This window comes from Atractosteus spatula, chromosome 12 (genome assembly GCF_055471065.1).
Source record: "Atractosteus spatula isolate fAtrSpa1 chromosome 12, fAtrSpa1.hap1, whole genome shotgun sequence".
NCBI classification, from domain to species: domain Eukaryota; kingdom Metazoa; phylum Chordata; class Actinopteri; order Semionotiformes; family Lepisosteidae; genus Atractosteus; species Atractosteus spatula.
The window spans coordinates 44,026,243-44,040,237 of NC_142717.1; the positions used below are offsets into that span (position 1 = coordinate 44,026,243).

The 13,995-nt window shown below is 38.2% G+C and overlaps 1 protein-coding gene across 1 annotated transcript in view; it reads right to left on the reverse strand.

Annotated features, from left to right (window-relative positions):
* Positions 1-13,995, reverse strand: part of LOC148823158 (thrombospondin type-1 domain-containing protein 7A-like) — a 145,376-nt gene that overhangs the window by 8,554 nt on the left and 122,827 nt on the right. The window contains exons 21-25 of the mRNA XM_088929481.1: positions 12,331-12,476; positions 10,234-10,408; positions 8,064-8,237; positions 7,357-7,452; positions 901-983 (exon numbers count right to left, since the gene is read on the reverse strand). Coding sequence (XP_088785607.1) covers positions 901-983; positions 7,357-7,452; positions 8,064-8,237; positions 10,234-10,408; positions 12,331-12,476 — 674 coding nt within the window. The remainder of the gene's footprint in view (positions 1-900; positions 984-7,356; positions 7,453-8,063; positions 8,238-10,233; positions 10,409-12,330; positions 12,477-13,995) is intronic.

Below are 13,995 nucleotides of genomic sequence, written 5' to 3' on the forward strand. Positions count from 1 at the left end.
AAACAGGACAAAATATGTCTGACCAAATGCCTTTCATGGTACTGACAATGTGCACTCCATGCAGGCTGCCTGCAGTGCTATTTATGAACTCTGCCTGCAGTTATTTAAGCATTTTGCTGTGGTGTGTGATTGTCAGCAGAAACTGGAAAATCTAGACAGGCAGCTGGAAGCCAGAGGAAATACTGTTTGATACAGAATGTTAAGAATTTAATTCTACCACTGTAGGTTCAAAAACAAATGATATTCCACATTCGCTCCTCTCAAGTCTTGTACTTTGGAGCTGAGCATTTCTGTTTTGTTGAGAAAACCAGAAGTGGGCTGGTTATGGTTTTTAAGGCAGAACTGGCAGTGCATGGGAGCTTTTTCTTCGAAGCTTAGCTTAAAAACTAGACACTGAAAAAGAGAATATTAGCAATTTTACCTTTTTGTCTTCAAATTAAAATGCAGAGTGAGAAAGCAAAATGGGAGTTTACTGACTCATAACAGAAAAGTAATACTGGTATTTTAACAGTATACAGAGATGTGAAAATGTTGACAGCACATTGGTGTGATGGTTAGTGCTGCTGTCTCTTGAGCTGGATTGCTTTCTGGACTGGGAAGACTTCTGTGTGGAGACTGCATGTTCCTGACTGAGTGGAGTTTTCTCTGTGTGCTTCTCCATGCATCCCACCTCCCAAAGCAATGTTGAGTATGTCCATTCACTGGTTCATCTAAATTGTCCCTCTGTGTGTATGCACTGCAATGGACTAGCATCCCAAATTGTACTCTGGGCATCTGGGCTTATATCTAGGCAGTCATGACCCTTACCAGGAACAATCAACTTTCTAATGATAGATGAACTATGAAAATGCAAGCTGATCAAGGAATATGGTAGACACACTACCTCTAATTGACTCTTACCTCAGTGCAGTAGGATTGAGGCTTATTACAGGGAGGACTGCAGGACCTGTCAGACGCTGGCTGGCTTGTCAGAGGGCATCCACCTACAGAACCATGGTTAGCATTGTTCAACATGTCACAGGGGTTTATGCAAAAGAAAAAACTGGAGAAGACATTTTGTTGCAGTCTTTGATTCTGCTGTCAAAAAGGATTTGCCAAGTACTCTGTTTCATAGGAGCACAAAGCAAACATAAACAAAATATTTACCACCAGATTATTAAAGCATCAGCCATTCAGTTGCACTGCTTTGTCTACACAGTCTCATTAGCCATGTTCTAGGAGAGCTCCAGGAAGCTTTGTGTACTGCGGACAGTGAACCACATTCTCGCGTTATGGTTGATGTTGTTTGATGTGAGGAAAGACAAGCTGCATTATGGAGGTATGCCTGGTTTTATGGATCCTGAAACTCCAAATTAAGGTGGAGAAGAAAATGGGGAGCCTACAACCAGTTCTTGCAATCATGCTCTGTGTCTGCAATACTGAAATAACAAATACAATGATAATTTAACTAAATGAATTCTAAAATAGTTAGCATGGATATTGTTGAACTTTTGGGATGGTGTAGTGATACATTACAAAACAATACCTTCTTGTACTAAATTTTATTAATAATGTAGTGTAAAAAGGCGACAGCATAAGAGCTGAAATAGTGAAAATCAATCCACACAGCAATAGTTGTTACCTATACAGCAGTACAGCAATGTTTTTTGTGTTATTGCTTATTATATTTTTGTTTGTTAGAAATGAATTCAATTAAGGTCTTTATGTATCACTGTAACTTGAATGTGGCTTTAGGCCCTAGATGTGATTAAAAATGATATGCAATTCTGTTACTAATAATATCCCAAGACCACAGATTATTCCAGCCTCCTACATTCCATCAAATGTGGAAGAAATGCTTTCTATAAAAAAATAGAATTTACGTGTCTTTTATTTTGTGTCATAAAGTTTAGCATTGACATTAAATAAACCCAATAAGAAGAAACCTTAATATGTGATTATCATTAAAGATCTGACGTGAATTTTGAAATCACGGTTGTCAATTATTATATTCTATTGAATACAAATGTCTACCTGATTGATTTTGTACAACGAGAAATATTTTAATTAAAAAAGCCAGGAGTGGCACACCTCACAAATGTAATGGCAAGATGCAATTTAGGTCTGCACTTAGTGAATTTCTTTCCCTTTGACTAGACTTGATTGCCAATTCACGGTACCACAACAGAAGAATGAGAAGTGTGTTATTGGAAATTATCTTCACTTAGACTGTCAAATTACTCTTTTACTATAAAGCACTGAACGATGCAAGAGCATCAACCATGACTCACAGGACACAACCAATCCCAAAATAAATCAATACTTACTGTCAGACAAGATAAAATTGCTAGAATGAAAATCAAATTAACTAACCCACTTTGCCTACACCTATCACTACACTGTCAGAATAATTTGTTGTGCTCTCTGTGGTAGGAGTATAGAGTGCATGTAGATAAGAAAAAAAATGAATTTTGGTCTAACGCAGCCTTAGGTTTTTGTGAATTCTTGAAAACTATGATCATAGGCAGCAAATTAAACAAGCCATTTTTTAGTAATAATCCCATTATTACCATTAATATGATTGAATTACTTTTTTATTACATATTATTAGTAGTATTGATATTACCACTGTTGCTGCTTCTACTATAATTACAACACTATAATTGTTTTGTGATCATGTTAAAAACTGGACATACAGTAAGTCTTAATAGTATTTTAGAAGGATTAACACACCCTGAAGCCTGGCGTTAAAAACAGCTGTGCTGGGGAGGACCTTGATCTTACATTAATACAGGCCCTCAGGTGCATATTACAAAGTGTTGGTAAGCAAGCCAGGCAGTGGAATATACCGTATTAGGAGCAGAAAAATCCTGACGTTAGACAGGTGTAATGACTATGGACACTGGACTGAAGGAAGTAAACCCATGCATTGTGGGTGGTAAAGATTCCCAGCCAGGGTGTTAATCTCAGGGTTGTGTCACACACAGTACAGGTTTAAAATCTGTTTTTATGCAAATGAGCCATGTCCTGGTTCTGATTTCAGTGTAACCTGCTCACTCTCGTCTTGCTTAAGTTTATCATGGCGGCTGTATTCCAAGCAAAGGTATTTGCTGTGTTTTTCACATGCTTGCTGGATTAGCTCTATTTTGACACTGTTTGCAGTAATGCAAGTTGTTCTTATTGCTGAGTCAAATTCTTGTTTGCTGCAGTAATTGAATTTCCTCATTATTTGTGGGGGTGTGCAAACACTTGATGGCAACTTTGCCTGGTGGTGATAATGTCTGGGTTAGTGTCAAGGATTAATGAGGCAAAAAGTTAATTTCTTTAAAACTTGCTAAAATCTATTTACTGTATTTTACTTTTTCCTACTAATCTTTTCTTCTCCCCATGTTTTAGATGTGGACTAAATTTAAAATGGTCTTTTACCTTTGTTTCTCTTTGACTTAAAATGTTACCCCCTTCTTATAAGAAAATTACATTTTTCTTTTAGAAAAGCATGACAGTTTTACACTGTTGTGTCATTGTGTGTTGTAAAATCAGGGATCTCAGCCTTTTTCCTTAAGGGCACTTTTGTTTTCTTGTTCTAACTAACCTGTCAAAATGACACCTTATTAGAAGTGACAATGGGCATGACTTGACCTTATACTAGTTTATACTGTAGCAGAAATTCAATGCTATCTGGTACCCATTAGTTAACTGAAAGCCCAGCTAAATAAAAAAACGGAAGACGTACAAGTTTGTACAAGATCAGGTTTGAGAACACTCTCTATCGAGCAAACATGAGCCTCTATCAAGTCTAGCGGAACTAAGCACATCTCCCCTTTATTTTATTCACAAAGGGGAACAGAATCAGGTACCTGGTAAGGAAGAAACATTCGCATTTCAACCTCATTAAAATGGATTTCTCACCCAATTATCTGATGAAGGTGGAACAAAAACTTGTGTGCCCAATACATTGTCCATTACTGCAAGTGCTGTCCTGCTACCACACAGATATTCCTCTTTCCAGCTTGCCTGCAGGTACAGGAGTTACTGTATGTGACCTCCCCTACAACTGATGCTGATCCTGGAGACCAAATCGATCACATCGAATATACAGCACATTCATATTTCATAAGTGTAGACTCACAGCCCTAAGCCAGATATTGCTTTTCTTTTCATTTTGAAGGTAAATTTTGAGAATATGGCTACAGAAAATTAAATTTTATAGAGTGGTTCATTTAGTGGTTCACACTGCAATATTTCTAAACTACATACTGTACAGGAGATGTCTGCTTTACAATGATAAATTAGAAAGAGACCCAACTGCATCCACCTGGTTGAGATGCTGAAGTCACTATCCACATCCATATTATCCAACAGCCCCACTACATAGCAGATCAAGCGAAGAAGTAAGAAATTACTTAAGAAAAATGATTCAATCAATATTGATTGCTCCCCACCGAATTAAGAGGGAGATTTAGGTAAAAGCGAAATTGCAAAACCAGATTCGAATTTAGCCAAAATGTCATGGGCTCTTTAATGACAGCCCAAGGCCCCAGTATATTGTGTCATGTGAATAATTGCATCTCCTTCAGCATAATGTCCCCTGTCACCATGCTGGGTCAAAGCTGTATAATTCTCATTTGATGTTTGGGCTGCATGCATACAAAGTCATTATCTGTGCTGCATATCTCTTGTTGTTAAAGTTAGGGCAAAGGGGCTCATATAACACTATAATGACTGGGAAAGAAACAACAACAAAAGACACTAACCTGTGCTAGTAGTAATACTAGCATTATGTGCTACATTATTTTACAATTGCTAGGATTTAAACTAGATATAATCTTGCATATACTGTAATTGTCAGTAGTCATCACATTCATTTTAGGACTACAGATAAATTACCTAGTATTTGCTGCAGAAAATTGCACATTTTTATTCTGAACTGGTACAGGAAAGAGCATATCGAACTAAATCTTGTTAAACTGGATACAATAAGAAAGGTTAAAAAATTAACAACTTAATTCTCTCTTGTGTGTCACTGTCAAGAAGGGCTGTAAAAGACCAAAATTCTAACAAAAACATAAGAAACATTATCATCCTAGTTTTGTCTTCACCACAAATACAGTACCTGAAACATGAGATAGCATCAGATAATCGTTATATTTAACCTCTAAAAATATTTTAAGAAACGGACAGAAAAAAAAACGTATCTGAAATAGTCAATCTTCTTCATACAACATGACCTTCAATATTCAAACTACAAACTTTAATACCTGTATGTGCACCTTGAAAATTAAAGTAACCAAAGAACCACTGACACAAGACCTTTGTTCAGAAAAAGGATGATTGTTGCCTGGTACATATTATTATGCCATACAGTAAATCATTTTTAGAGTTTGCTTTACATGAGCAAGTGATCAGTTTAGTTTTTTTAAATTATAAAATTAATAATTTTTATTTTGGTTATTAAATGCAACAGTAATTTACTCTGAAAATATTTGAGGGTTTGTTGGGAAGTTGCCTCACACAAAGATATTTACAAAATATCCAAGCAATACCAACAGAATAGGTTAGTTATAATGGTAATAGTGTGCCACTGGAATGCACATATAAAAAATGGCTGGAAAGATATGAAATATGCATAACTATTCATAACAAAGTGTTCTTCACAGTAGGTAGGTCACAGGGCAATTGTGGCATCATGCCCAGAAAACATTAATCTCTCTCTGGCACCAATTTTCTGCTTTTCACCTGGTCAGTGTTTTTTAAACAAGGTCAGCATGCAAAAGCTTCTGAATTATTTTATTTTATAGGACTGGACACATTTCTGAACAAAATAGATTCTGACAGTAACTTTCAAACCATGTTTTGCCACCATCTATTTCAAAACTAGACATGTAGCCCTTATCGCTACTGTATCTGAAAACAGCAGCATAGGAGCTGAACATATATTTTCTGTATTCTAGTTTATCTTCAACATCTCTAATGTTTTGTTGCAGTTAGAAAAAAAGCAGTGATATTTCAGAGCAGTCCTTACATTTTGTTTTAAAAAATGTGCATATACCCACATGTGTCCACATATGTGTAGAGTATAGGTTTTTTTCTTAATTTCTCTTCATTGGTTAAAGAAACCTATGTGCAGTTATTTATTAAACACAGGATCTATAGCTACTCATGATCAGACTTTTGAAGATTGAATTTTTCATCTAATTAGGAATTTAACACAGTATAGCTAGATGCCAGCAGCTTCCAAGCAGTGCACATTCAATAGGGTGGTAAAGGGAAACAAATTAGATTACGAGGTTAAAATGTGACACCATCATGGATAGAAAATCTAATTTTGTTATAGACTAGTTCCGATTTCAGCAGCACTCAAAAGATATGATAGGCCTAAAGAACAATTCAGCAATATGATAATTTCCAGTCAGGAAAGTCATTTTCCTGGATTAGGTTTAGATATTGTTATCACAATGATGCGGCTTGTGGATTTGTAGAAGTAATAATAACCAGCAATAATGCTATAAATTCTACCTACTTACACCTAGAACATAAGAAAGAATTGAGAGGAGGCCATTCTGCCGACTGAGCTTGTTTGGTTGCTATTTGATTTGTGAGCCTCACTGTGCCATTTCTCAAAAGAAGTGAAAGAATTAGCTTTAACATCATGTCCGGATACAGAAGCTTGTTCAAGGGCTACGACAAGCCTTTGTGTGAAAATAGACCTTCTGTGTTCAGTTTTAAATGCACTTTTTTCTAGTTCCCCCTTGTGGCCAATGACTGTGTGAAACTGCTGATGTTGAAGAAGCCCTCTGGGTGGGCTTTCTCAGTGCTTTTGGGTTGTGTGAATATCTGTCCCTTCCTAGTCTTCACCCATCAATATGAACAATAATACAGATACAGCAATGAGGGAGAAAGAAGAGAGCTTAGTCAAAACCATGGATTGTGTTAAAACATAAGTGCAAAGTGATCCACACTGGTAGCAGGAACACACCCTTTATATACTACATTGGAGTTTTTTATACAGATTCTTCTATGTCCTCAACAAGACAATGTGCGAAAGTAATAATGAGCAAGCAGAAATCTTGCAAACCAACTGCAGTAGTGCTTTAAGTGTAGAGAAGCCAGAGCTACAGCCCTGCACCATTCCTGAAACAGCATGTACCTGCATCATGTGCTCTACTAACTTAAGCATCCAGTGATTTTTCTTTATCATAACCCATAACACGTGTTTTTGGCCTAAATGATTTGCTGTTCCTTGCCAGAAATGTCAGGTCACGTACAGTATATGTTTACTGTTAAAAGGCTGTGGCATTTTTGATAAACCAAGGTTTGGGCTGATTTATTGAATTAATCAGGGAGATTGGAAGCTGATAACACAGAAATGTTAAATACCTGTGACGTTCAATCCATCTGAACGCTGGCACCACACCAAGCGGGAAGATCCTTTCCACGTGCTAGTCATCCATTTATATTCATAGCACTCTCCATCTGTGCAGAAGGGAGAGAAGCTTAAAATGCTGACGTACAATGTCAAGAATGAAACCCGAATCACAATACAGGAACATTACCACAATCTACAGTTCAGTGATTCGGTCAAATTCTAATAATGAACAAACCAGCCAACATCTATATAGGAAGTCTGTACATAATACCCTGGCGTTCATTTGCCTGGGTGAGGAAATGACAGCGCTGTCACAACCCCCCTCACTCATGTGGAATGAATCAGGGAGGCAGCTGCAAACAGTGAAGTTGTGGTGGAGGAAGGGGAGCTAGAAAAGAGATGCGCAGAGATGAGGGCAGCTGGCAAGTATTTATAAAAGCAGAAGTGCAAGATGAGAATTTGACCTCCTCCTGAACTCCTATTAACTAACACAATGAGTAAATATGACCCTCGTCACCTTACCAATTTTAAAGCGGTCATAACCCACTGCTTTCTGTAGAACGTTGCTCAGACAACATCAGCCATAACATATTTTGGTCTCTAAGCCAATTTTTCTGTGGGTAACTGTCAATGGATATTACCACTCAGTCCTAAGAATCATTTGAATTACTTTAATGCCAGATAATACAATGGAGGCTAAAGTTAATGAAACACTCACCTGTGCATGGCCTGGATTCCCATACTTGTTCTGGACATTCTTGTTGGTTGTCCTGCTCCTGAGCAATTACAGCCCTAGATCGGACCTGCACAGAGCCGAAGCCTAGATCTTCTCCGTTGATGCAGGTGAGCTGACACGAGCTCCAGGAAGTCCATTCTGTCAAATAGCAGTCTCCTGTAAAAACAAGGCAAAGCATTTAGTACTGTAAGTCTCCTTCTTTAACGGCATCTAGAATCATTTTTCATATAAATAATGAGGTGATTTCTCTAATGGTCATAAAATGTAAATCCATACTTTCAGTGTTTCATCAAGCAATTTGATTTATTTTGAGGAATGGAAATCTTCAACATGAGTGATCTGAAAGAAGCAGGCCACTTCATAGGCATAAATGTGCCACTTTACTGTTTCATAGATCCTGGGGCGTCTTCTTTAACAGTTCGATAACTAGACTTTTCACTGCTACATACAGTCTATTCATAAACAATAATGAGCGATTCTGTTTTCGTGCATAAGAAGGAGAAATTATTTTCAAATCATCAGGTAATGATGCAAGATAATGCTATCACAAAGCCCCAGAACATTAAAAATGTATCTCATGGTTAATGGCCATAACAAATGAGCACGGAAAACATTGTTAATGGGAGATTGTTTGCAGATCTAAGTTCCTTATAAATTATTAAAGAGCTAATGTGTGTGTGTAGACTGGAGCCTAGATATGCAAATGCTAGCAGGGAGGTTTTTATAATTATGTTCCCAGGCCCGTACTTGTTTTACTGATGCGCTATAAAGACATTTTCTATTACACTCTTCTAGTATAAATATTTAAATCTGTCTACTTAGCCTAAAGAAGTATGCAGAATGATTTATTCATCCAGGAATTCTGATATCGTTTTTTCAAGTGTTATTAAATTAATGGCATGTTATTTTTCATTGTGTGGAATTAAATCCACTGACCTTACCATTGTTCACATGGGTTGTACAAAATTATAACTGAACATTCCTATGAATCAATGGCTAACTGATCTCATAAGAACATTTTTTTGGGGCTTTTATTTCCAAATGAGTCCACAGTGGTTATTGTTTTCAGCTTCACATCTGGTCACCGCCACTTTAAAACACCTAAATCACCTACAGTAAATAAACGCCTCTTACATTTGTCGTTCAGATGTCATAGATTTAAATAGGTCATATTTTCTATAGACCATGTTTGAAATGGGTGTCTCAGCTGTATACACACTGACAGGAGGCAGGTGGCTGAATGCTCTGATGATGTCAAAGCAATTGAAACCTAAGACAACAAGACATACAGTAGCTTAAAATAGTCTGTATTACAAATCTAAAACCACAACTGCCTATTTCTAAGCTTTTCCTTAAAAAGCAAAAAAAAAACATTCAAAAAGTTCTACTTTAAAGGTTAAGAAAACAACAGCACTGACATCAGCGCAAATGATGAAGTAAGGCATGCTTTTCTTTGCCACATTTTAAGGCACAATAAAAAGTAGACTTTCTTATAGTCTGGATTTGTCACTGACGCCATTAAATTGCTTCATTATAGAGCTGTCACATTTTCATACTACCGTAACACAAATTGTGTCAAAACGTGCTGTTGGATGTGTCAGTATCATAGAGCTGGAAAGTGAAATAGATGTCCTTCCAGGTGCAGCTAAAAATATGATGCATTATTATTTTTATTGCCAGAAAATGTTTTTCCTCTTTATTCCCAGCTTTCAGGTCGAAATCTTTGATTTCCAGAGAACCTGTGGGCAATTTGTGACATTTGGTTTTGACACTGCTATTTATCGTGGTGAAAACTTTCATGTACCTGATACTGTGCTCACTGCATTAATTGGGTAAATTAATTCATTCATTCATTTATTCATCTCGGGAACAATAATTCAATGTACCAAAACAGCAACGCATAAGCACATGAAAATTTGTATTCAGAATATTTACAGATACACCGTAAATTATATTATACTAAAATTCCAATAAAAGAAAGCTGCACAGATTTTAAAATCTTTAACTAATCCTGAAATGTCTATCACCATGTATAATCCAAGAAAGCAGGATTATACACTTAACGGCCACTCAGGTACAGTATTTCTAAATGTAGTATCCAAAATTAAACCACAAAAACGTGAAAAAGATTGATAGAAATGTTTATGCATACCTGGGCATGGGACTGTGCAACTCTCCTCCAGTTTGATGTGCTTATCTCCATCTACAGATGGCTCCAATTCTCCACACAGCTCCTCATCTACAACGCTACCCTGGTCTTCCTTGGATCCATCAAACACATAGCAGGAGATGTTCCTGAACCGTAACCCTTCTCCGCAATGTGCGCCCTGCAGAGGGAGACTCCGTTTGGTGACTGACGACATGCTGCACAAATACACCAGCTCCTCCGATCACCACATATCGGGCGATCCTTTCTGTCTTATGAGGTTTGCGAATATTCTGTTTTTATTTTTGGCTTTACTATCCTCAAACATTATAAATGATCCATCCATCCATCATCAGATTATCAGAAAGCTGCTAATTTTTAATTTAGGCTTGTGGCAACCTGGAGCCCATCCCAGGATCCCAGACAGGATGACTGTTCCATCCCAGGATGGTCACACACAGGAACACAAGTATTCAGGGACTAACTGAGCCACTAATTAACCCAGGTAGTGTCTTTGGAAGACTGGACGAAACCAGAGCATCCTGAGAAAAACCTCCACACTGAAGGCATCAAACCCAGAATTATAAAAATAATTCTGTGCTTTCACGTTTTAATCCTTTGCATTACAGTATGCCATTTCAGAGCCCCCCACGGCTCATAACTGTGTACAACTGCAGTAATGAAAGAGATCAGACACTGGAGATACAGGATGTGGTTGAAACGGTACAAATGCCCGTGCAGACTGCAGGCTGAGCCCTCAAGCCCAGACATTGTTATTCCTAACCTGGGCTGTGTGTCATCGAAATGAGCCATGACTGGGATTCCCCAGGCGATTGAGCACCACAGGCTGAGCACTTAGCTTTGTCTGAGGCTGAGGCAGGCGGAGAGCCTTCAGCTCGGCAGGTAGCAGCAGACCCCCCATCACTTGCGAGGTGCCTGAGACCGGGCGGGACACAGAGGAGAGCCGCACGCGCGCTCCCTCTGAAGCCTTAACGTCCGAGACGAACCCGCAGTGCGAGAGGCAGGCGGATGACCTGACAAGGGCCTTGGGAAGTGTGTCTCCTGAGCAAGCAAGAGAGCTGCTGTGGCAATCCACGTTTATTAAGAACAGTCCAACCCAAACTGGAGGGAATGGAAAGATCTGAATTTTCTCAATGTATGCACACAGAGAGAAAAAATGTACAATAATAATAATGTATTATTATGTAAATGTATAATAGTCATGTACAGTATATAATGATCATACAATCTCAATCTAGTCATTTGGCACAGTGTTCGTTTTGCCTTCAGATTGCATTTCCATATGCTGCGTGTTCTACTCGAATGACAAAAGAGACACCAGCAGGAAAAGTGTTTAAGGCATTTCCTGGAAACTCGGTACAGTACTTCAGACCTGGCTTTTACACAGTTTAAACCATAGTCAATCACTTTGTCACCCCTCTCCATAAACGTTTAGCATATCTTCCACACATTAATTATTTAGAAACGTGCTGCATATTTTTTGATAGAATCCAACCACCACCCACAACCCCGGCTGACACACAGATGCTATACACTGTAGCCTAATAACCATGGCTATAACCATAGTGGGCTTTAAGTCACTGCTAAATCTGTATTTTGAAGAAAACCTTTTTGGCTTTTTGACAAATTAAAATTGATGCCTCCATTTATTTATATACAGTCTGAAAAGTGACATTTGAAGCTTCCTTTGCATATGAAAAACAAAATGCAAACAATAGGGAAAATACTGTCCATGGGGAGATTTTGCAAAAAGCAGGATTCTTGTACTGAGCTTTCTAAGATGTAAAAAAAATATAATACACTTGGTCACTCCAAGATTATAACATTTGGTGACAAAAGGCAGCCTGTGTACAAACCAAAAAGCCGTAGACAATCCAGTAAAGTGCACTCAGCTGGAGCACTCACCACACACTGGAACTACTGCAGATAACTGCTGCCTGATACTGTTCTTCAATAATTTATTAAGAATGCCACTCATGACAGCTTTTCCTGCCATTTGACATTCCTCAAATGAGCAAAACATGACCAAAGGATGACAGCATGGAAGAACGTGGAAACAAAATGTCATTTTCTTTGACAGACCTCAACTCCACACTCAGACCACCGACTGTACTGCCATCTGTAACAGGGTTTGACTGGACATGGTTTCCACTGCTCCATCTGTGAAGGACAGGGCCTCCCGTCCCCCTGGGAAGCCTGAATCACAGACCTCCTCCGCCACATCTTGCCTGAAAAGTAGGAGATGTCAATTAAACAACCCGAGGGCAAAGCAGGCAGTCTGGAGTAAGGGTTTTTTTTTTCTGTAATTGGACTAGCAGACCTACGGTATGTAACATGTATTACTTGGGAAGCCACTGCATGCCTTAAATGAATAAACAGATGCAACCTTTTAAAAATAAAAATGAAACAATGGAGCACACAAGGAAGACCCGTTTGGTAAGCCTTTACACTTCCCACTGTCACAACCCCTTCGTAAACACTACACAACACTAGATAACAACATGCACAATTGTGGGCTATTGGTTGCAAAGAGACAGTACAGTCTGAAGACATAGTTTCAGCCAGAATCGAAGAGCAGAACCCCAGGGACTCCAGACAGGAAGAAGTGAGGTGAAAATAATAAAAGGCACCATAAAAGACTAGTGATAAAGACCTTGTGTCCGGGTAATGTTCGATTGAGATTCTATTTCACTATATGGCTTTTCAGCATTTATTTGATCATGTCGTCTAGTCTTTCCAAAGGAGTTATGAGGGTGGTTTTTATCCCCATTCAAGGAAAGCTTTCATTTGCTTAGACAATGCTCATTCAACTCTCCTCTTCCCAGGGACAAGTTAAAGGAATACCATATTTCTTTCATGACTAACGGTGCTGTACATTTAGAAATGTAATGCTGTTTTAGTAGGGTTTTTTTGTGCAAATAATAGGATTGGCAGTGCATTTCCTCACTATCAATTCTAATTCTTGCAACCATTTCCAATATCCAATTTTCTATCTCAATCAAATTTAAGAAGACCGGTGAAAGCTTTTATAAGAGACCGAGCAGGATTTACAGGTTGTTCCAGAAATGAAGTTTAGTGAGGATGGCGTCATTGCAACTACATTATTTTAAAAAATGAGTTCTGAGGGACCTTGCCCAGTGGACATCTAACAGGAATCGAAGGAATAATGGCAGATGAAATCAACAAAATGTTTAAAACATTTCAAAACATTTCAATAATTGCCAGATCTCGTTTTATGTTAGGCAGGCTTTGGACATTCCTGACAGTGAGCTTCAACTTTATGTGAACAGATATCTTTATCATTACGAAATGCTTTATATCAGTGGCATTGCACTTTTACACATCGTTTTGAGACCCCGAAGGAAGTAGCAGATTAAAAACACTGAAGTGAGTTAATTTTACTGATATTAACAGTAATAATCCACTTTCTGGTCCACAGTGCCTTTACACAGAATCAATTAAGGAAGTTCCCCAGCCAAGTTCACTGCACTAACCTGCCTACACAATCCTTATCTCTGTATACAATTTCCTTTGAATCTGCCACAGTCCATGATACAAAGGCAAAGTACATTACCACGGTCCGATTGTACATTAATCTCAGTGCACCAACCTTTGAATAGTCAGTAATGTTAGATACTAGCTATTCTAACATTTTAAACATCCAGTTCTTCAATACATCAGATAAACTTTGTCCCTGATTTTTGTGTGCACCCCAAAGGAACACTTCTAAAGTCTACCTCAAAGGTA